Source organism: Bombina bombina, chromosome 1 (assembly GCF_027579735.1).
Source record: "Bombina bombina isolate aBomBom1 chromosome 1, aBomBom1.pri, whole genome shotgun sequence".
Lineage (NCBI taxonomy): Eukaryota > Metazoa > Chordata > Amphibia > Anura > Bombinatoridae > Bombina > Bombina bombina.
The window spans coordinates 931,664,547-931,687,471 of NC_069499.1; the positions used below are offsets into that span (position 1 = coordinate 931,664,547).

General features: G+C 40.6%; 1 protein-coding gene across 1 annotated transcript in view; it reads right to left on the reverse strand.

The window, feature by feature from the left end:
* Positions 1–15,615: 15,615 nt before the first annotated feature.
* C1H20orf96 (chromosome 1 C20orf96 homolog) overlaps positions 15,616–22,925 on the reverse strand; it is a 139,813-nt gene continuing 132,503 nt past the window's right edge. The window contains exon 9 of the mRNA XM_053700240.1: positions 15,616–16,158. Within this exon, the coding sequence (XP_053556215.1) occupies positions 16,098–16,158 (61 nt within the window). The 3' untranslated portion in view covers positions 15,616–16,097. The remainder of the gene's footprint in view (positions 16,159–22,925) is intronic.

Below are 22,925 nucleotides of genomic sequence, written 5' to 3' on the forward strand. Positions count from 1 at the left end.
AAATTGACATTTCTCAGGTTTGGCATATAGATGATACTGCCGTAATCGTGACAAAACCCATCTCACATGTTTCCGATGATCCTCTAGGTTGTTCGAAAATATGAGGAAATCATTGAGGTACATGACAACACAGATGTCCAATAAATCCCTAAAAACATCATTAATAAAATGTTGGAACGTTGCAGGTGCGTTGAAGAGGCCGAATGGCATCACGGTGTATTCGTACAACCCGTAACGGGTCCTGAAAGCCGTGAGCCATTCGTCCCCCTTTCTTATGCGGATGAGGTTGTACGCACCTCTAAGGTCTAAGTTGGTGAATACTTGAGCTTCACTTAGACGTTCGATTAATTCCGGTATTAGTGGCAAAGGGTAGCGGTTTTTCACAGTCCTTTTGTTCAATTCCCAGTATTCAATTATAGGTCTAAGTGTATGGTCCTTATTCCTGATGAACAATATTCCTGCGCCAGCGGGAGAAGTGGAGGCTTGAATAAACCCCTTCCTTAGGTTTTCTGCAATGTATGTTTTAAGATGCTCCAGTTCTGGCTGTGACAGTGGGTATACATGTCCGTATGGAATGGTGGAGCCGGGTTTGAGTTCGATAGGACAATCATAGACCCGGTGCGGCGGGAGGTTTTCAGCCTCCTTTTTACTAAAGACGTCTTCGAATTCCTGATATTCAGCCGGTACTGAAATTTCTGTCAGATGACAGATAGTATGATGAGGATAACACGTATCCTTACATTACCCTGATAGGAATTTAACTTCTAGCTGGTCCCAAAGTATGGTAGGTTGATGTGTCTGAAGCCACTGAAGGCCTAATACTACTGGGAACATAGGTGAAGGAATAACATTGAATGTAATGTATTCTACATGTGTTGTCTAGGTTGTGACCTTAAGAGGTATTGTTTGGTGTGTAATGGGTCCTGTATTGATCAGGGACCCATCAATAACTCGAATAGAAACAGGTTTTGCTTTCAATACTACTGGTATTTTATTTTTACACACAAATGTTGAGTCTATAAAACTTGTATAGGCTCCGGAGTCAATGATGGCCTCACTGTGATGTAGATGGTGGTCCCACTGTAATGAAAGAGATATAGAACAATAAGCTATATTCTTAACTTTTGTAGGTAGGCTAGTAGATAAGAGGTGGGACTTAAGCTTCTTCTGCCTTTGGAGTATGGGGCAATCCTTTACTGTGTGCTGGCTGGAGGCACAGTACATGCAGAGATTATTAAGCCTGCGACGATTACGTTCTTCTGGCTGTAGGGGACCCTTGGTAAAGCCAATATCCATAGGTTCCGCGGCCTGAGCAATGGGTGCTCTACGGTATGTGAACGAATCCTTGGAGGACGGTTCTGTGGCATGGCTCTCCACTCTGCGTTCCCGGAGCCGTCTATCTATTTGTATACTCAGTGCTATTAACCCTTCAAGGGTTTTGTGGAGCTCTGTTCGGGCTAGCTCATCCTTCACGTACTCAGACAAGCCTAGCCAGTACTGGTTCCTGATTGCGAAGTCACTCCACTCAGTATCCTTGGAATATTGCTTAAAATCAGTCAAATACTCCTCTACAGGTCTTTTGCCCTGTCTAAGAGCTCTCATTTTTATTTCAGCGGTCAGCTGCTTGTTGGTGTCTTCATAAAGAACACCCATCTCTTTAAAGAAATCTTCAAGGGAAGATAGGAGCGGGTGGTCTTCTTCAAAGAATGAATAAGCCCATTTACGGGGTTCACCTCTAAGGAATGAGATGACTGTTAGCACTTTTATGCATTCTGTACTGTAAGTCCTCCTTTTTAGGGAGAAAAGTAAGTTGCAAGCATTTTTAAATTGCGTAAACTGTGACCTGTCACCTGAAAACTTGTCGGGGAGACCAACCAGTGGTTCGGGAACGGCATCTGCAGGAGTTATCCTGGAAGTCATAGTGTCTTTTATGATTCCAGAAAGGTTATCGTTTTGCACCTTTAAATCTCTGAATGTTTGAGTTAGCTGATCAACTCTTTGAGAGAGTGCGTACACAATTTGGGGTAGGTCTGCTGGATCCATATTACGCTTCAGTATTATGTAAGGATCCGTTTGCCTTGTAACGTTGTGGGGGATCTCAGCTGCAGTCCTGTTTAAATAATATGGGTGTATGCCTTTAAATACAATGGTTACTAAGTGTTTGCTGTTAGCAACCTAAGGTTAAGGCAGTTTATAAAGATACTTTGTACCCTGCCTGTGTATTGAAGTACCTGTGAGAACTTAGGGGATGAGAATGATTAATCCCTTAGGAAATTCGCTGTATACCTAACCTCAATTCCCAGAGGTTCCCTGGTTACCGGAGGAATACAGGCTTCAGAGCAAGACTGAGTGCTTAAGGTGTTCCTATGCAGCGGTACTGTATGCTTGTATGTTGTAATGCCTGGCTGCTAGGAAACATGAGCCGAGAAGGAGTGTGCAAGGATGTTAGCTGTTGCGTTCAGTGCTATGTGCTGAACGGAGGAAACTTCGGCAGGGTGAGGAGGTATTCACTCCCAAGGCGCTTACTAGGCGTGGCTGTAGTTGCTGTTAGCAAGCGGAGCGAGCGACTCACAGCTGATTTGGCCTGAAGGCTGTCTGTGTCAGAGAGACTGCGGCTGCAGCTCCTCGATGTCTGGAAAGGATTAGCAGTTTATAAGAAATCCTCCTTGGTAGAAGGGATTAGGTAGGTTGTTCCTTCTCTTATTCTATGTAGACATCCAGGGTTATAAGGAAGGTAGTGAGTTGTAATCCACAGCTTTAGCGAAGAGACAGAGGCTTGTTACTTTCAGCACCTCTACCTAAACAAAACTGAAGCAAGGAGTTAGGGGCGTGGCAGGCTTAAATAAACTTTGTGAGGTGAGTTGTGTATTTAAAGGGACAGCAGACTGGTGCAATCTTGGAATTCCTGACACATAGTCTCTGAAGAACCCGTGTAATATCAGAACGATGAGCCTCAAGTGTGGGTGAGTGTATGAGGATGTCTTCTAAGTACACCACAACACACTGTTGCAACATATCTCATAGGACATCATTAATAAATTCCTGGAAAACAGCAGGAGCATTACATAGGCCAAAGGGCATTACAAGATACTCATAATGCCCGCTCCTGGTGTTAAATGCTGTTTTCCATTCGTGGCCCTCATTGATCCTAACGAGATTGTCCGCACCTCTCAAATCAAGTTTAGTAAAGACCGTAGCTCCCTTGAGGCGGTCAAAGAGTTCCGTAATGAGCGGAATAGGGTAAGCATTCTTAATGGTAAGACTATTAAGACCCCTATAATCGATGCATGGTCTTAACTCACTACGCTTTTTCTTCACAAAGAAGAAGCCAGCCCCTGCAGGAGAGCAGGATTTGCGGATGATCCCCCACGACAGAGCATCGGCCACATACTCCTCCATAGCACAATTCTCCGCAACAGACAGAGGGTAAACCCGGCCCCGAGGAGGAATGGCTCCGGGTTGCAGGTCTATGGCACAATTCTAAGACTGGTGAGGAGGCAACGTACCGGCACGCACCTTGTCAAACATGTCTAGGAACTCTCGGTACTCCTCTGGCAATTGAGATACCGAAGAAGTGCACAAGACTTTAACTGGTTTCCGAAGACAAGTGGAAATACATTGCAGAGACCACGACACAATTTCGGACCTGTGCCAGTCGATACTGGGATTATGCTTTTGGAGCCAGGGATAACCCAGAACAACCGGAAAATGTAGAGAGTTTATCACCTGGAACTGGAGGGTTTCAAAATGGAGAGCCCAAACAGCCATGGATAACAGAGCAGTTTCGTGAGTAACGAGTGCGGGCTGAAGGGGCCTGCCATCAATGGCTCCAATAGCAAGCGGAACGGACCAAGGCAAAACAGGAATGGAGTGCTTTGATACAAAAGCACTGTCAATGAAATATCCCGCAGCACCGGAGTCAACAAGAGCCTGGGTGACTATGGAGGAGTCCACCCAGGAAAGGACAACCGTGACCAAAGGTTTCTCCTTTAGCGGTTCCGGGGACGAGGATAAACCACTCAAGGTCTGCCCCTGACAGGACCTCAGGTGTGAGTGTTTCCCGGCCGGGTAGGGCAAGACTTCAAAAAAGGAGGCCCTGTAACCCACAATAGAGGCAGAGCCGCTTCCTCCTCCTAAAGGCCCTCTCCGCCACGGAGAGACGCGGGAATCCCAACTGCATCGGCTCAGCAGTACCTGGTGACTCTGGACCAGGAGGCATGGGAGGAGAGGGAGGTATGGGTGGGAACGAACACGTAGGAGACAACGGAACAGGAGGCTTCCGCAAGCGCTCCTTGAAAGAGGGCCTCTCACTTAGTCTAATGTCAACTAGAATAAAAAAAAGACACCAATGCCTCGAGATCTTCTGGTAAATCACTGGCAGCAACTTCATCTTTAATCGCATCAGAGAGCCCATGAAAGAAGGCGGCAACAAGGGCTTCATTGTTCCGAACTACCTCTGCGGCAAGCGTACAGAACTCAATGGCATACTGTACCTTGCTGAATGGACATGAATCATTTAGCAGCAGAGGAGGAGCGAGCTGGAACATCAAATACTCTTTGAAAGGAGGCCACAAATTCAGGGTAATTTGAAATCACAGGTTTATTAGTCTCCCACAAGGGGTTAGCCCAGGCAAGAGCTGTGTCAGAGAGTAACGAGATGAGAAATCCCACCTTAGCTCTGTCAGAGGGAAACGCCTGAGGTAACATCTCAAAGTAAATGCCCACCTGGTTCAAAAACCCTCTGCACTGATTAGGATCGCCTCCATATTGCTGAGGTAGAGGTGCAGAACCGGACATGCTCCTGGTAGGACTAGGTGCAGCAGCGGAAACAGGAGCAGCCATAACTTGCAGGACATTTTGGTCCAAATGTGCAGTGCGAGTCAGCAGGGTTTGCAGGGCTAGTGCAAATTGATCCAAGCGGTGATCTTGTTCATCCATACTGGAAATTATGGCAGGTAAAGGTGGATTATTAGCACCATCAGGATTCATGGCCCTTGCGTAATGTCAGGGTGCCAGGAATCAGACTGAGACGAGAAGTGCAAAAATAATCACACCTTTATTAATAGCAAAAAATAATAAAACGTCCACAAGTCAAATAACAAGCCAGGAATCAAAACCAGAGCTGGTAGTCAGACGAGCCGAGTCAGGAGCCAAAGCGAGTAGTCAGATGAGCCGGAATCAGGAACAAGGAGAACAGCAGAGTCAGGAACAAGACAGGGATCAGGAACCAGGAGGGACGTCAGACAGCCAGGTAATACACAGGAGCTCTCACAAACAGGTCTGAGACAATGCAAGGACAAAGCATACTGAACAGAGGCCCTTTAAATAATAAGTGATGACATCACAATTCTGAGACTGCATCCTGTCTCACACGGATGATGTTCACCAGTCTGGCCATAAAAGGAAGTGCAGGAAATGAGCAGCATCACACAGTATGCACCAGAGTCAGCAAGAGAGGTGAGTAAAATGGCTGCCAGCAGCACATGGCAAACAAAGCAGGGAAAAAATCCTGACACACTCATGGTTAGTGTTTGGCTGAAGCCATTTATTATCAATAAACTGTGTTTACTCTTCCATAACTCTTTTTAAATCATAATGACAACAGAAACTACCCAAATGACCATGATCAAAAGTTTACATACCCCAGTTCTTAATACCGTGTATTGCTCCCTTTAACATTAATGACATCTTGAAGTCTTTTGTGGTATTTGTGGATGAGGCTCTTTATCTTCTCAGATGGTAAAGCTGCTCATTCTTCCTGGCAAAAAGCCTCCAGTTTCTGTAAATTCTTGGGCTGTCTTGCATGAACTGCACGTTTGAGATATCCCCAGAGTGGCTCAATGATATTGAGGTCAGGAGACTGAGATGGCCACTCCAGAACCTTTACTTGATTCTGCTGTAGCCAATGACAGGTCAACTTGGCTTTGTGTTTAGGATCATTGTCATGTTGGAATGTTCAAGTACATCCCATGTGCAGCTTCCGGGCTGATGAATGCAAATTTTCCTCCAGTATTTTTTAATAACATACTGCATTCATCTTGCCATCAATTCTGACCAAATTTTCTGTGCCTTTTTTAGCTCACACATCCCCAAAACATCAGCAATCCACCTCCGTGTTTAACAGTAGGAATGGTGTACCTTTCATCATAGGCCTTGTTGACTCCTCTCCAAATGTAGCGTTAAAGGTTGTGGCCAAAAAGCAAAATTTTGGTCTCATCACTCCAAATGACTTTGTGCCAGAAGGTTTGAGGCTTGTCTCTGTGCTGTTTGGCGTATTGTAAGCAGGATACTTTGTGGCATCTGCGTAGTAATGGCTTTCTTCTGGCGACTCGACCATGCAGCCCATCTTTCTTCAAGTGCCTCCTTATTGTGCATCTTGAAATGGCCACACCACATGTTTTCAGAGAGTCCTGTATTTCACCTGAAGTTATTTGTGGGTTTTTCTTTGCATCCCGAACAATTTTACTAGCAGTTGTGGCTGAAATTTTAGTTGGTCTACCTGACCGTGGTTTGGTTTCAACAGAACCCCTCATTTTCCACTTCTTGATTAGAGTTTGAACACTGCTGATTGGCATTCTCAATTCCTTGGATATCTTTTTATATCCCTTTCCTGTTTTATACAGTTCAACTATCTTTTCAAGCAAATTCTTTGACAATTCTTTTGCTTTCCCCATGACTCAGGATCTAGAAACGTCAGTGCAGCACTGGATGAAAGATGCAAGAAACTCATTGACCTTTTATACACACACACTAATTACAAGCAAACAGATCACAGGTGAGGATGGTTACCTTTAATAGCCATTCAAACCCCTTTGTGTCAACTTGTGTGCATGTTATCAGGCCAAAATCACCAGGGTATGTAATCTTTTGATCAGGGTCATTTGGGTAGTTTCTGTTGTCATTATGATTTAAAAAGAGTAAACACAGTTGATTGATAATAAATGGCTTTAGCCAAACAATAACCATGAGTGAAATAAAGGTTTTTGTGTTATCATTCATATTCTCTGAAAAATGGCCAAGAAATCATAAATTCTGCCAGGGAATGTAAACTTATGAGCACAACTGTAGGTAGAACGCTAATTTATCACGTGCCTGCAAATGGGCAAATTCACCCGTTTACGAGTGTGAAATAAATAACCAGCCTTTACAAGTGTCTCACGGCATTAGGGTCCCATTGGAACCTATGGAGGCGCGTTCTCACATTGCACCTCACTTGTTATACCAGTGAACATATGTGTGCACTGGTATTACTAAGTTGAGTGCAAAATATAAACTGGCCCATACTCAGTTAAAGATGATGTTGGTTCACAAGAAGAAACAGGCACTACACCATATTGTATCTGCCATGTTATATTTATCATACTTAGGCCCTGATATTCGAAACATCGCCTGATGGGAAATGGCTTTTTTGCCTCACAAGGCTCGCCACCTGTTGGTCTGGCGATACAGTGGGTATTGAAAAGAATCAACCCCTTTGAAAATAAACACATTTTGTTGCTTTGCAGACTGAAATAAAGACAGACACAGTTTTTGTTTATCCAGTTGAAATTACTCAGTGCAATTTATAACATCCAAGTGAAAGATATAACATCAACATGTCAGACAAAAATAAAGACAATTCAAAACAAGAATTGAGTTGGAAAAAGGATCACCCCCTCCTAAAATTACTTGTAAACTCAATCAGATGTAGCTAATCACCTTCCAAACGGCACACACAAAGCCATTTGACCTTCAACTGTGATCAGCTGTGGGCATATTGAATAGCTCAGCATGAAAAGAGCTTTCCGGGAGCATCTCAGTCCCTGGTAGTGCAACTGAAGCAAACAATCAACTATGGATGGCAAGGCACTGTCAAAAGATCTGCGGGATAATGTTGTGGACAGGCAATTGATTTTTTTGTGTTTTATTATTGGAAATTACTTTTTCTAATAATAGTTGTCAAATCTGGCAACAACATGCACCAGCAGAAAATCACTGTTTAGCCTAGTAGAAAGCTTCTCTGAGAAAACTCAGGTTTAAACACGGCAGCTCTCTTTGCATCCTGCATGCATTGGTTTAGCAGGGACCTTGAAAGTGCTTGTTTAGAGTGAAAACAGGTAAATTATTTATTTTCATTGAATACATATACTTTATTTTGTGTATTCTTTGCTCTCATGTAATTGTTAGGTTAATTTAAGCTACCAACTAAAATACAAACACAAATAATCTGTTTTTATGTAATTAGCTATAGTTTATATGGTAAACAGAAACATAAGAATAATTACTTCCACATCTACACATCACACCCACTATACCCCCCTCAAAATTTGTCCAGGAAATGGCTGGGCAAAAGGTGACAACCCTATACCATAATGCAGTGTTTTTCAACCAGTGTGCCGTGGCACACTAGTGTGCCGTGAGAGATCCTCAGGTGTGCCACGGCAGACTGACAACAGTGTGACATATTTTTTAAACTTTGCTTGTTTTTTACTCCCAGTGCAGGGGTAGTTTGTAGGAGGCATGGCATAACAGCACAATACATACAGTATGTGTGTGTTTGTGTGTATGTGTATATATATATTCTGTATTAGGCTACAATGTGTGATTTCTTTAAAATTTTGGGATGGTGGTGTGCCACAGGATTTTTTAATGTAAAAAAGTGTGCCACGGCAAAAAAAGGTTAAAAATCACTGCCATAATGTATATACTAAGAAAGGTCACTTCCAATACAAATGTAATGGTAGCTTACACACAGGACATTAACTTCAATATGGAATTCTTCATAAATTAAAGGGACATTCCAGTAAAAATTTAAATGCACATAGATGAATTACATTTTTGAATAGAAACATATGTGCAATATACATGTATTATAAAAAATGCTTCTAGTAAAAGTTATCACTGTTTTAGTGTAAGCATTTTCTCTCTACACGTGCATGTGAAGCATAGCTATTCTCAGTGCAACAGCATTTTAAATACTGCAGCTGCTCAGAGCACCAGTGGGGCTTGTATCATGTCAGCAATTACCAAATTGAGTCATTACCAGATAATACAAGCACCTTAGGATCTCTGAGCAAGTGCTGTATTTAAAATGTTGGTGCATACTTAAATACACATTTGAAACAGCTTTTATTGGAAGCATTTTTGCTAATATATGTATATTACAAAAATTATTCTATTCAAAACTGAAATAGATCTATGTGGATTCAAATTTTGCCTGGAATGTCCTTTTAATTATTGAAAAATAAACATTGCAATATACATTATTTATTTGCTTGCTTCGACTGTAAAATGTTACTTGTCCCATGCTCCCTAGGGAGTCTGAAAGTCACATTTTGTATTGAGACTTCCCTGCTATATTAGTGACAAGAGTCAATTTGGCTAAAATTGTGTGCCCCTCTACTATTTGATCCCAAAGCAAAAGGGTCTTGATGCTATAAAGATATTTTTATATATATATATATATATTATTATTTTTTTAGAGATACAGAAATTAATTTTGCAGGTTACTTCTTTCAGGTCTTCAAGACTCTCACTCCCTACTATGGGACCAATGTATAATAGAAATGGTAAAAGATCTTGCTGATAATGGGGGAAGTCTATACTTTCACACAATTTCAGGCCCATTTCTCCCCACCCGTACCACTTTGATTTAAATATCTTAGGCTACGTAGCTTACTTCACTCATGAGGTTTTCTTGACCATCCACTAAGAAATCAGACAGACTGGGAAAAATGTTGGGAATCTAGAAAGCCTATTCATAAAATGCTTACAATTTCCTACAACGACATGACAACTCCTCTTTTCTTTAAATCTGCTTGTGTCTTACAGTGGGAGACTTTCTTAGCTTTCTCGGCCTATAATGAAACTTGATACTTAGCAAACAAAGCCGACAGTCCATTGTGTTACTCTTTATGAATTATATTTCAAAGTCCTTACACAATGGCATTTGACGCCAGAGCAATTGTTCAAAATATCTCTAATTCACCTCTGTGCTGGATAAATTATAGTAATCTCTGTACCTGTTCCCATATTTTGTGGACCAAGGTATTCTCCTGTTGTTCGGACATGGGTTTCTCCTTATTAGACCTACATGATGAATGTTTAATAATAGGTGAGGGGGGTTACTGGTCTCTAATATTCCACAGGTTTTGTTAACGGCGTAGCTCTTGGGACTAATGTATCAATTCTCCTCTTCTTCTTCCCCTTCCTTTTTTTCCACTTTGCATTTTGTCTGTTATCGAGCTCAGACAATAAATATTTCTATATTTCCCTCTTATCCCCCCTTCCTATTTCTAAATAATGTCTCCACTTACCTTCTAAGTAGAGTATGGACCAAGGTGTACTTGTGTTGTTCGGAAATGGGTATCTCCTAATTAGGCCTACCTCAGGTTGGGTTATTTTGCTTCTTTCTTGACAAACTCCTGATTCACTATTATTCTTTTATTCGTTTCTCGTTGTTTGACTCTTGTTATATTTTCTTGTTCTTTTTTCCCGTTGTAGTGGTCAAATATGCACTTATTGGACTATACATGTCTGGCATACTTAAAGGACTCTCAATCTTATGGTGGATATTTATCTGTAACAATTTATACATCCTATTGTACTTTTCACCGGATATTGTTATATACTGCTTTAATAAACAGTTTAAAAACATTTTAGGAAGTGTCTGTCTGAGCAGTTTATTTCCATCAAGGGTAGAAGACCTGTCTTGTAATTTCTAGCTAATAACCCTATCTCATAGAATCATCATAACTCACACACATTGTCAAAAAATGTTAAACAATATTTGTAAGTATAGGTAGTGCATTAGTTATACAGCATTGTGTTGTGCATCAAATAGTGTTTCAAATTTCACTCTAGTCTTAGTTGATTTGAAGGGGAGGTGGCACCAGGGTATCACCTAATAAACCTTTTTTCATCAATACATATACAGTACCAATCCTCTGCTGGTGTTTTTTTACACTCTTTCCGGGAGCACAAAATGATACTCTGTATAATGTGCTTAGTCAAATGGAGCTGAACTGCAGCTTAAATGCGCACTGGCGGTCATTATTATGCCCTCTACTACCTATCTATACCTTTAGCTCTTTTGCACATACAAAGAAAGGTTAAAGGATTACTTTCTGTTATAATTTTTAAGCTAAACAACTAACATATTAAAGTTAATAAACATTAATTAAAACCTACTGACCTATATTTTCTCCAAAACGAAGTTTCATAACTAAGTTATATCTTTTATTCGCTGATGATGTCACGTTATCCTGCCCACTATTTTCAGCACTGAGTGTTCAAAATACTTAAACCAATAACTTTGTGTTTAAAGCGCCATTTTGAAACCTAGGTATTGTAAACGGATTGGTACAGAGCAAAGAATACCGACGGAGTGGGTTTGGAAAACAATTAAATTTGCAGACAAGATTTCTGATATACGGTAGTGATATGTTAATGAAATGCTATTGATAAAAAGCATATTTGGGGTAGTTAGTTAGTAACAGGCATAGAAAATATTTACTTACAGTGGCCCTTTAACTGACATTAAAACCCAAGCACAGTGCATACACATCTGGGCCATGAAAAATCTATTGCATTATGCCTTCCCTTAATCAATTCTCTGTCCATAATAATTATTTCACCTTTTATAACATTTTACACATCAATATAAAGGGGGCATACGTGTTTTTACATGGGTAATGATTATGTTTTATGATTAAATGTTTTTGTTTAGGATTTTCGTAACAGATAGCCAAAGAAAAAGACATTACAAAAAGGAGACAAACACCTCCAAATAGGGGTTGATTGATATTATAACAGCATACCAATATGTCATTTGTGAGAGATAAAAGTAACCTTAGTACTGAGAAAAAGACATAGAAAGAAAAAAATAACAAAAGAAAGAGAAAAAAACAACAACAAAATCACCCACACATATCCCATGTAAACATATCTCATACAATATATCTTATGAAGGCTCTCAAGAATTGTTTCACATAAGCCACATGGTTATTCCCACATGTTCACCTTGTAATTTATATCTATAAATATCATTTAGTTTCCAACGCCATAAGCTCCATCCTCTACTCTACAAGTACTATGTGGTGGATGTGTTATTCATGAACCAATAGAACCAGATCTTCTCAAATGACTCTCTAGTATTGATGATCCATGAAGCGGATTCATGGATTCTAAACATGTTATTTATCCTGTTCCTTACTTCCATCCATGATGGTACCCCCAGTTTTCCAGTAATAGGCTATAGCTGTCCTGGTAATTGTACATACTATTCTAATAAATGTATTAATATCCTTGTTATACTTTTTGTCACCTGTATGTAGCAAAGCCTGCGATATATTGAGTTCTATCTCCTCCTCTAGGATCGTGCTAAGCAGTGCCAGAGTTGTTTGACCCCTTCACACTCCCACCACATATGCTTAAAAGTACCTACACACCCACATCCTCTATAACATAGATTTAATTTGGTTTGCGACATGTGGGAGGTTATAACTGGTGTGAGGTACCAACGAAATGCTGTTTTAAGGGAATTTTCACTTAGATCTGCGCTAATCAACCCTCTGCTAATTGAGCTAAATATGTTCTCCCATGTGTGTTTGTCATAAGTGATGTTAATGTCCTCCTCCCACTTAAGCATCAGAGATGTCTTGGGGGTATTATTGCTGTTCTGGATAGCTATGTACAATATGGATATTGTGCGTTTAGGTCTAGACGCTAGGGAGTAAATTTTTTCCAGTGCTGTGAGGGGGCGGACCCTAGTGTCACCTAGATATTTTCGTATGGATGAGGATAATTGTAGATATTGGAACCCCCCTATCTCCACCGGTGTCAATTTGTCTTGAATCTGAGTATAAGTCATAAGTTTATGGATAAGTAAAGCGTCCGCTACCCTGTACAGCCCTTTGTTGGCCCATTTGTCTATAGTGCTATGAAGCTCTTTAGGTAAGATTTTTCTAAGTGGGACCATTACTGATTGTGGGGGTAGTATTGTGTCGTGCTCAGCTATCCATTTCTTAACTTGTCTGGTGGATGCATATATTGGAGATCTATGTGCAGCTGTACTACCTGTTTGGTCACTCCACAATATGTCATCCTCCTGTGGCAGACCCTCCATCCCTGCCTCCAATTTGGGCCAGATAACATCCCCCTGTCTTCTCCCCATCAGCATTGTTTGTAATATTCTTGCTGCTTTATAATAATCTAACAAGTTTGGGATGCCCACTCCCCCAGAGTTTTGTGATATGTCAGAATTCTTGAAGGAATTCTCGCTTTTTTACTGCCTCTAACATAAGCGATTAACTCTTTTTGTAGTGTAGACAATTCTGAGGTTGGGATTGGTATAGGTAGAGTTCGAAATAAGTAGAGTAATCGTGGAAAAATGTTCATTTTGACTGCGGACAGGCGGCCATACCAAGAGAAGGTGTATCTCTTCCATTTCCAGAGGTCTTGTCGTATAGATTTATAGAGTGGTATGTAGTTATATTTATACAATTGGTGAAACTGAGCTGTCAGTTGTATCCCCAAATACTTGAGAGTGTGTTTTACCCATTTAAATTCAAAGTTAAGCTCTATTGTTTTTTTTAGTATAGGGGGCAAAGCTATTGGTAGTGCCTCACATTTCTCAAGATTAATTTTATATCCCGAGATCTGTGAAAATCTATCAAGAAAGTTATATAAGTTCGGAAGAGATATCAAGGGTTTTGTAATTGTAACTAAGATATCATCCGCAAATAGGGTAAGTTTGTAGTCGTGTTTAGCTATTCTTGTACCTGTTATGTCTGGGTACAGTCGAATTCTGGATTGCCTTAATAAAGGGACCATCAAAACCCATATGTCGTAGTACCATCAGCATATATCCCCAATCTATCCCATCGAACGCCTTCTCCACATCCAAAGACAGGAGCAGAGAAGGCGTCTCCTCCCTACCATGGTGATCTATAATGTTTATCATTCTTCTGATATTGTCAGGGGCCTCTCTATTCGTTACAAATCCCACCTGATCTGGGTGGATAAAGTGAAGGTAATATTGTTTTCAGTCGATTGGCCAATATTTTAGTGAAGATCTTTAGATTTTGATTTATAAGCGATATAGGGCGATAGCTGGCACACAATTTAGGATTTTTCCCTGCCTTAGGAATGACCACTATTTTGGCTCCCAGTAGCTCCCTAGGTATCTCATGGTCTTCTAAGAGGTGATTACAGAATTTTGTGAGATGAGTCAACAATGTTATACGAAACAGTTTATAATAATCTCCCGGGAATCCATCCGGTCCCGCTGCTTTTCCCACCTTTAACTCTTTTATGACCTGTATGACCCTCTGCAGGAGATATGGTGGGATTCAAAACTTCCCTGTCCTTCTCAGATATACCTGGGAGGTGGGCATCCCATAGGAAGCTATGTGTGTCCTGTACAGTAGTTTGTGAATGTATAGTCTTATGTCCGTCATAAAGTTGGCCGTAGTACCTTGCAAACTCGTCAACTATCCCCTGAGGAGAAGTTACCGTGTTACCATCTGCCTGCTGAATGAGAGGAATAGCCATGGCTTTATTTCTCTCCTGTATTTTATGTGCTAAATACCTATCCGGCTTGTTGGCAAATATAAAATATTGAACTTTCAATTTGTGTAGTGTTCTAGTTGCATTTGTAGTCAATAAATTAGCTAACGCTGTTCTCTGCAATTGTAAAGTCCGCAAGGCGCCACTGTTGTGTGTGAGTCTAAGATATCTGCTGCCGGAGTTGTCTGGTATGTATTAGTAAACCCCTTAAGTATGCTTTATGAGCTGCCCATGTATATAAAGGATTGGAGGTGCTATCTACATTGATGTCCCAGTATTCTTTAAGATATTTTAGGATGTGGTCTTGAGCTAAGGGTTGTTTTAAGTATTGTGGGTCGTAAGTCCACGATTTTTCCCATTTATTATTTTGAACCCCATCTAGTAACAAAGATATTATGGAGTGATCAGACCACACACATGCATGGATCTCAGAGGATAGTAAGATTGAGTGAACAATTTGGCTGGCAAAGATATAGTCAATCCTTGTGTAGGTGTTATGTGCGGCAGAATGATTATATTTTAAAGGGACATTGTACACTAGATTTTTCTTTGCATAAATGTTTTGTAGATAATCAATTTATATAGCCCATCTGTGTCTTTGTAAAAAAATTATTATTTTGCTTATTTTTTAAATAACATTGTGCTGATTTTCAGACTCCTAACCAAGCCCCAAAGTTTTAGATGTATACTCATGTCTACAGACTGCTTGCTCCTGTTTGTATAATATTTCATATGCAGCACCTGGGTAGCGCTTGCTGATTGGTGTCTAAATGTAACCACCGATCAGCAAGCACTACCCAGGTGCTGAAACAAAAATGGGCCGGGTCCTAAGCTTACATTCTTCCTTTTTCAAATAAAGATACCAAGAGAATGAAGGAAAATTGATAATAGGAGTAAATTAGAAAGTTGCTTAAAAGTGCATGCTCTATCTGAATGATGAAATTTTAATTTTGAATAGACTATCCCTTTAAATATTTTGGAGATGGTGATTCAAAATATATCTTTGGAAGATGCCCTCCACGTCTAATACTTTTCTGCAGAGTTCCTAGTAGTGACACAAATCATGGCTAAAAATGTATTAATGTGTTTATTCAAACTGGTAAGTGGCGTATTTAGTAATGCATTCCAATGAGGGGGGGAAAACATTGCCACAGAAGGACACGGCTACCACATAGGGAGGAATATGTGCCCTTTTCTCAACAACTCCTATATTACAAAGAGGGGTTTATTTAGGCAAAGGCTACTCGCTTTTAGCCAAATAGTGAGGCAAAGTCTAAAATTAACTTATACAGATTTGGTAATCTTCAAAGCCAAAAAAGAGAACAGGGCAGCCCATCTCATATTAGAGGTATTTATATGGTTATTTTTGGGAACTCCAGCAATGATATAGTTCACCAATATTGTCAATGTGGTCATTATTTCAAGAAAAGCTGTAATAGAGCACAATGACGCTCTGAATAAAAGGTAAAAGATATTGTACATGTAGCAGGCAGCATTTATGTTGGTATATTTCTCTGCAGTGTATTTGCGGTTTCTTCAATCTGATGATGCTAGATGCCAACATCTTCTTCAACTGGGATATCAAAAGCCACATCCTCATCAGGAGAACATCTATTAAAAAAAAAAAACAGATTGGCAATACAAGCATGACGGGGAGGAGGTAGGATTACGTATTTTAGGAGGTCATAAATAAATGGAGATGACAATTGATTTAACCACAGAAAGGAAAGTTAGCTCAGTAACAAATGAAGAGCAGAGTAACACCAGCCTTGTATAATTCACACTGCTGAGCCAGAACTGTAGCACACACAAAAAGTTATCAGTTTCCTTAGTATAGTGACTGGTTCACACTTCCTCATTTTGAACTTTTTAGGGTCCTAGAGTGATAAGATTTAATCTATGTTAACAATTTTACAGCGGTTCTATTTTCTGGTTAAATTTATTTTAGACCTGAGGGTCTCTTTATTAAGGTTAATGTGGTTAGACCTTGATCTGGTCATATGTAACTGAGGTCCGGGTCCGTAACCCTTGCTCATATAAATATTTAAAACTGAGGTTGCATAGTGCCACCTGATATTCTTCCTTGTTCAACGTTTTGCTTTACTTGGAAAAAGAAAATTTATGCTTACCTGATAAATTTCTTTCTTTCCGGGCATGAAGAGTCCACGACTTCATTTCAATTACTAGTGGGATATTCACCTCCTGGCCAGCAGGAGGAGGTAAAGAGCACCCCAGCAGAGCTGTTAAGTGTAACTTCCCTTACCCATAACCCCCAGTCTTTCGGCCGAAGGGAAATGGAAAAAGAAGATAACACAAAGGTATAGAGGTGCCTGAGGTTTAACAAAAAAAAATCTGTCGTCATATTTAAGGGTGGGGTCATGGACTCTCCATGCCCAGAAATAAATACATTTATCAGGTAAGCATACATTTTCTTTTCTTTCCTATGGCATTGAGAGTCCACGACTTCATTCAAATTACTAGTGGGAACCAATACCCAAGCTAGAGGACACAGAATGAAAGGTAGGGAGAACAAGACAGGCGGACCTAAACAGAAGACACCACCGCTTGAAGAACCTCTCTCATAAAAGTATCAAATTTGTAGAATTTTGAAAACGTATGCAAAGAGGACCATGTTGCCGCCTTGCAAATTTGTTCCACCAAAGCTTCATTTTTTAAAGCCCAGGAAGAGGAGACAGACCTAGTAGAATGAGCCGTAATTCTCTCAGGAGGTTGCTGACCAGCTGTTTCATAAGCTAACCGGATAACACTTCTCAACCAAGGAGAAAGGGTAGTGGAAGTGGCCTTCTGACCCTTACACTTACCAGAAAAAAAAAACAAACAGGGCAGAAGACTTTCGAAAATCTTTAGTTGCTTGAAGGTAAAATTTTAGAGCACGCACAACATCCAATTTATGCAACAGACGTTCCTTATGGGAAGAAGGATTAGGACAAAAGGATGGAACCACTATTTCCTGATAAATATCGATCCGATACAACCTTAGGGAGAAAGCCCAACTTAGTATGAAGGACTGCCTTAGACGCATGAAAAATAAGATAAGGGGAATCACACTGCAGAGCTGAAAGCTCAGAAACTCTGCGAGCAGAGGAAATAACAAGAAGGAACAACAGCTTCCAACATAACAACTTAATATCAACAGAATACATCAGCTCAAACAGAGCCTGTTGCAAACGTCTAAGAACAAGGTTTAAGCTCCAAGGAGGAGCAACAGGTTTAAACACAGGCCTGATCCTGACCAGGTACTGAAAAAAGATTGAACATCTGGCACATCTGCCAGACGCTTGTGCAAAAGTATAGACAGTGCAGAAATCTGACCCTTCAGCGAACTGAATGAGAAACCCTTCTCCAAACTCTCCTGGAGAAACAACAAAAATTCTGGTAATCCTGACCCTGCTCCAAGAAGAAAGCCTTCGAGTCACACCAATATAGGTATTTGTGCTATACCTTATGGTAAATCTTCCGAGTAACAGGTTTGCAAGCCTGAAGCTTGGTATCAATGACCGACTCAGAAAAACCACGCTTGGCCAAGACTAAGCGTTTAATCTCCAAGCAGTCAGCTTCAGAGAATCTAGATTTGGATGGAGGAAAGGACCCTGAGTTAAAGGATCTTTCCTCAGAGGTAACCTTCAAGGTGAAATAGATGACATCTTTACCAGATCCGCGAACCAGATCCTGCGAGGCCATGCAAGAGCTATCAGAATTACAGATGCTCTCTTCTGTTTGATACGAGCAATGACTCCTGGAAGGAGAGCAAAAGGAGGAAACAGGTATGCTAGAGTGAAGTTCCAAGGAACCCCCAGGGCGCCTATCAGAGTGGACTGAGGATCTCTTGATCTTGAGCTGTACTTTGGAAGCTTGACATTTTGACGAGATGCTATCAGATCCAACTCCGGAACCCCCCACCTGAGGGTTAACCTGGAGAACACCTCCGGATGGAGAGTCCACTCCCCAGGATGAAAGGTCTGTCTGCTCAGAAAATCCGCCTCCCAGTTTTCCACTCCTGGAATGTGGAAGGCAGATAGGAGACAATCGTGAGCTTCCGCCCACTGGATAATGCGAGTCACCTTCTTCATAGCTAGCGAACTCAGAGTTCCTCCCTGGTGGTTGATGTAAGCCACTGAGGTGATGTTGTCCGACTGGAATCTGATAAACCGGACTAAAGATAACTGAGGCCAAGCTATCAAGGCATTGCATATTGCTCTCAACTCTAAAATGTTTATGGGAAGAGAGAACGCCTCCCGAGTCTACAGGCCCTGAGCCTTTAAAAAGCCCCAGACTGCTCCCCAGCCTAATAGGCTGGCGTCCGTGGTCACAATCCCCCAGGAGGGTCTCAGGAAGCATGTGCCCCGAGACAGATGGTTCTGTGAAATCCACCATGAGAGAGAGTCTCTTGTTAGGGGATCAAGATCTATCCTCTGAGATAAATCTAAATGGTCTCCGTTTCTATTGACTGAGCATGCAAAGTTGTAGAGATCTCAGATGGAACCGAGCAAAAGGAATGATGTCCATGGAAGCAACCATCAGACCAATTACCTCCATGCATTGAGCCACTGATGGACGAATAGGAGACTGGAGAGAGAGACATGAAGTGAGAACTTTTGAATTTCTGACATCCGTCAGAAAAATCTTTATGGATAGGGAATCTGATGGTTTCTAATAAACACACCCTTGTAGCTGGAACAAGGGAACTCCAGATTCACTTTCCATCCATGAAAACGTAGAAAAGAAAACAGCATCTCTGTATGAGAGTTTGCTAGTTGAAAAGAGGGCGCTTGAACCTTGAACCAAGATATCGTCCAGGTAAGGCGCCACCGCAAATCCCTGAGACCTGACTACTGCCAAAAGCCCCCAGAACCTTTGTGAATATTCTGGGAGCTGTGGCAAGGCCAAATGGAAGAGCAACAAATTGAAAGTGCTTGTCTAGAAAAGCGAATCGCAGGAACTGGTGATGATCCCTGTGAATGGGAACATCAAGATACGCATCCTTCAGGTCTATGGTCGTCATGAACTGACCCTCTTAGACCAAAGGAAGAATGGAACGAATGGCTTCCATCTTGAAGGACGGAACCCTTAGGAATTTGTTGACATTTTAGGTCTAAAATGGGTCAAAACGTTCCCTCTTTTTTGGGAACCACAAATAGATTTGAATAGAATCCTTGACCCTGTCCCCTTACAGGAATTGGAACAATCACTCCCAGGGAGGAAAGGTCCTGAACGAAGCTTAAGAAGGCCTCTCTTTTTACCTGGTCTGCAGATAATCTTGAGAGGATGAAACTGCCCCTGGGAGGACAAATCTTGAATCCTATTTTGTAACCCTGAGATACTATGACCACAGCCCAAGGATCTGGGACATCGTGTTTTCAAGCTTGGCGAAAAAAGTCTGCCCCCCCACTTGATCCAATACTGGACCGGGAGCGGACCCTTCATGCTGATTTAGCATCAGATGAAGGCTTATTTGATTGCTTTCCCTTATTCCAAGGCTGGCTGGATCTCCAGGAGAAAAAAAGTCAGAGGCAGCAGCACCACCACTTGAAAAAAAACTTCAAATTTTATTGAAAGAGTATCAAAGTTAAAATAGCAAAGTTTAAGACATAATAGTCCTTAATAATGCATAAATTGTTACAGATGTGGCAGACTTAAATATCTCTTTAAACCCCACCCCTCTGACATCACAGAGCAACCTATACTCTAGTGCAAAAAAACTTATTGCTCTCTTAAAGTCACAGTACATAATGTAAACACATAGGTAAATCTACCATAGTAATCTACAGTTTTTTTTACAAATAATGTTAAACACATCTATGCATATTTTATATGTACAATTTCACAAGAATAGGGATAAATCCCAATCTTTGTTCATCCCCATTGGTATCCTACTTTCAAGGTGATAGATCCAAAAGGCCTCTCTCTGCTTTAGCCTTTTGTCTCTATCACCCCCTCATCTATCTATTGGTATATGTTCAATTATTTGATATCTCAGTTGGCTCACTGAATGTCTAGCCTCCTTAAAATGACAAGCTACTGGTGATTTCTCATATGCATTCCTGATATTTGATTTGTGCTCAGTAATACGATCTCTGGATCTCCAGGAGGACTTGGACTGCTCCGGCTTGGAGGAGGAAGAAGGGGACTTTTGTCCTTTGAAGTTACGAAAGGAACGAAAACTAGAATTTTGGCGACCCTTTGGTCTATTCTTCTTTTCCTGAGGTAGGAAAGACCCCTTCCCACCTGTAATCCCAGAAATTATCTCCGCCAGACCAGGACCAAAAAGAGTCTTACCTTTATAAGGTAAAGAAAGGAGCTTGGACGTGGAAGTAACATCAGCTGACCAAGATTTTAGTTATAGAGCCCTGTGAGCTAGAACAGCAAAGCTAGACATCTTGGCTTCCAATCTAATGACTTGCATGTTGGCATCCAAGATAAAAGAATTAGCCATTTTAAGAGCCTTGATCCTATCTTGGATCTCCTTTAAAGAAGTCTCTTCTAAAATCAGCTCAGACAAGGCATAACACCAATAAGATGCTGCGCTTGCAACCATAGCAATACTAGCAGCAGGTTGCCATTGTAATCCCTGATGAATATACATTTTCTTTAAATAAGCCTCAAGCTTCTTATCCATGGGATCCTTAAAAGAACAGCTATCCTTTATAGGAATCATAGTTCTTTTGGCCAGAATAGAAATAGCTCCTTCCACTTTAGGCACAGTGTGCCACGAATCCCTAATGGAGTCAGCAACAGGAAACATCTTTTTAAAAACGGGAGAAGGGGAAAAGGGAATCCCTGGTTTATCCCATTACTGTGTTATAATTTCCGACATACGGTCTGGAATAGGAAATACTTCCACAGAAGAAGAAACATCATAGTATTTATTAAGCTTACTAGATTTTTTAGGGTTGACAGAAGGGTCGGAGTCGTCCAAAGTAGCCAGTACCTCCTTTAGAAGTAAACAAAGGTGTTCAAGCTTAAATCTGAAATTAACTTCTTCAGAATCAGTCAAGTATTTACACTGTCAGAATCTGAGATCTCACCCTCAGAAGCTACTGAGGTATCCTCTTCATTAGACTTATGGGAGAGGTCAACCATCGCAGAAGAAGATGGGACAGACATCTTACTAGAAGTAAAATGCATAGATGTCTTCTTGCGCTTACATGCAATAGGGAAAGCAGATAAAGCTGCAGACACCGCAGAAGTTATCTGTGAAGCAAAATCTCCTGGCAAATAAATGCCTCCAGGAGACTGAGAGGAACCACAGGGCTGTGGCATATCCTGAACAGCATTATCCTGAGAGAAAATAGGCTCAGAAGGGAGTAATTTATCTTTAAATTTTAGGGTCTTAGCTAAACACGAGGAACAAAATTGCATAGGTAAAACAATTTGGGCCTCTAAACATAATAAGCATTTATCAAAAGAAACAGACTCCTGTTCAGTGTCCATAGCTTAAATAGTAAAAAATAAAGTAATGATAATAAATTGATATCAAACTGTCACTTTAAGAAGGAGAGTAGTCATTCAAAGCGCAATAACGCTAGGCATACAAAAATAATGGAAAATAAAAAATGCACCTCTACACCTCAGTCTGAATGAGGTACCGTACCGTAACCGTCAGAAGCTGCAGATAATGCAAATGTAGGACTCTCCAGTAGATCGGCCAGACTATATCCCTACAGCCGCCACAGAAGAAGACTCACTGAAAATGAAACCGCTCTGCTCAGAATTACAAGTGGAAGAGCGGGAGGTCACGTGAGCGGCATCAAAAGAAACTGTGCAACAAGCTAAAAGTGCGCCTTTCTAACAGATAGCCTCTGAAAGAAAAACGGAACACAAGTAATAAAGAATGTTTCAAACACCTTTTGAAACATCATAGTTTCCCATCCGTGCATTAGCTAACAGTTATTGTCAGTATATTTATGAAAATCTTAGCAGTGCTATCCAAATAATATATATAAGTTTATGGCAGGGTTATAAACACAATACAAAGAAATAGAAACCCTTATCAACCATGCACCTACTAGACCATACAATTAATATAAATATCTGAATTCTTTTATTTAGTTAATATCCATAAACATATTGAACTATATTTGCAATAAAAGGAAACTAAATAAAAGTTTATATGCGTTAGAACCAACTCTTAAGATATGCTATTCTTCTTACAAAACCCAGAACAATATACCTTCACAATTCAGCCTTATTTATTTAACACAATGGGACTAAAAACCTTTAACATCCAAGCAATACAATTCTAAACAGTGTTTATAAAACAATAGGATAAAATATATATTCTGCTATTTAACTGCAATTTATCCTAATACAAAATTAACCGACAATATCAGAACTTGTATAGATGAGTTACTTAGCCA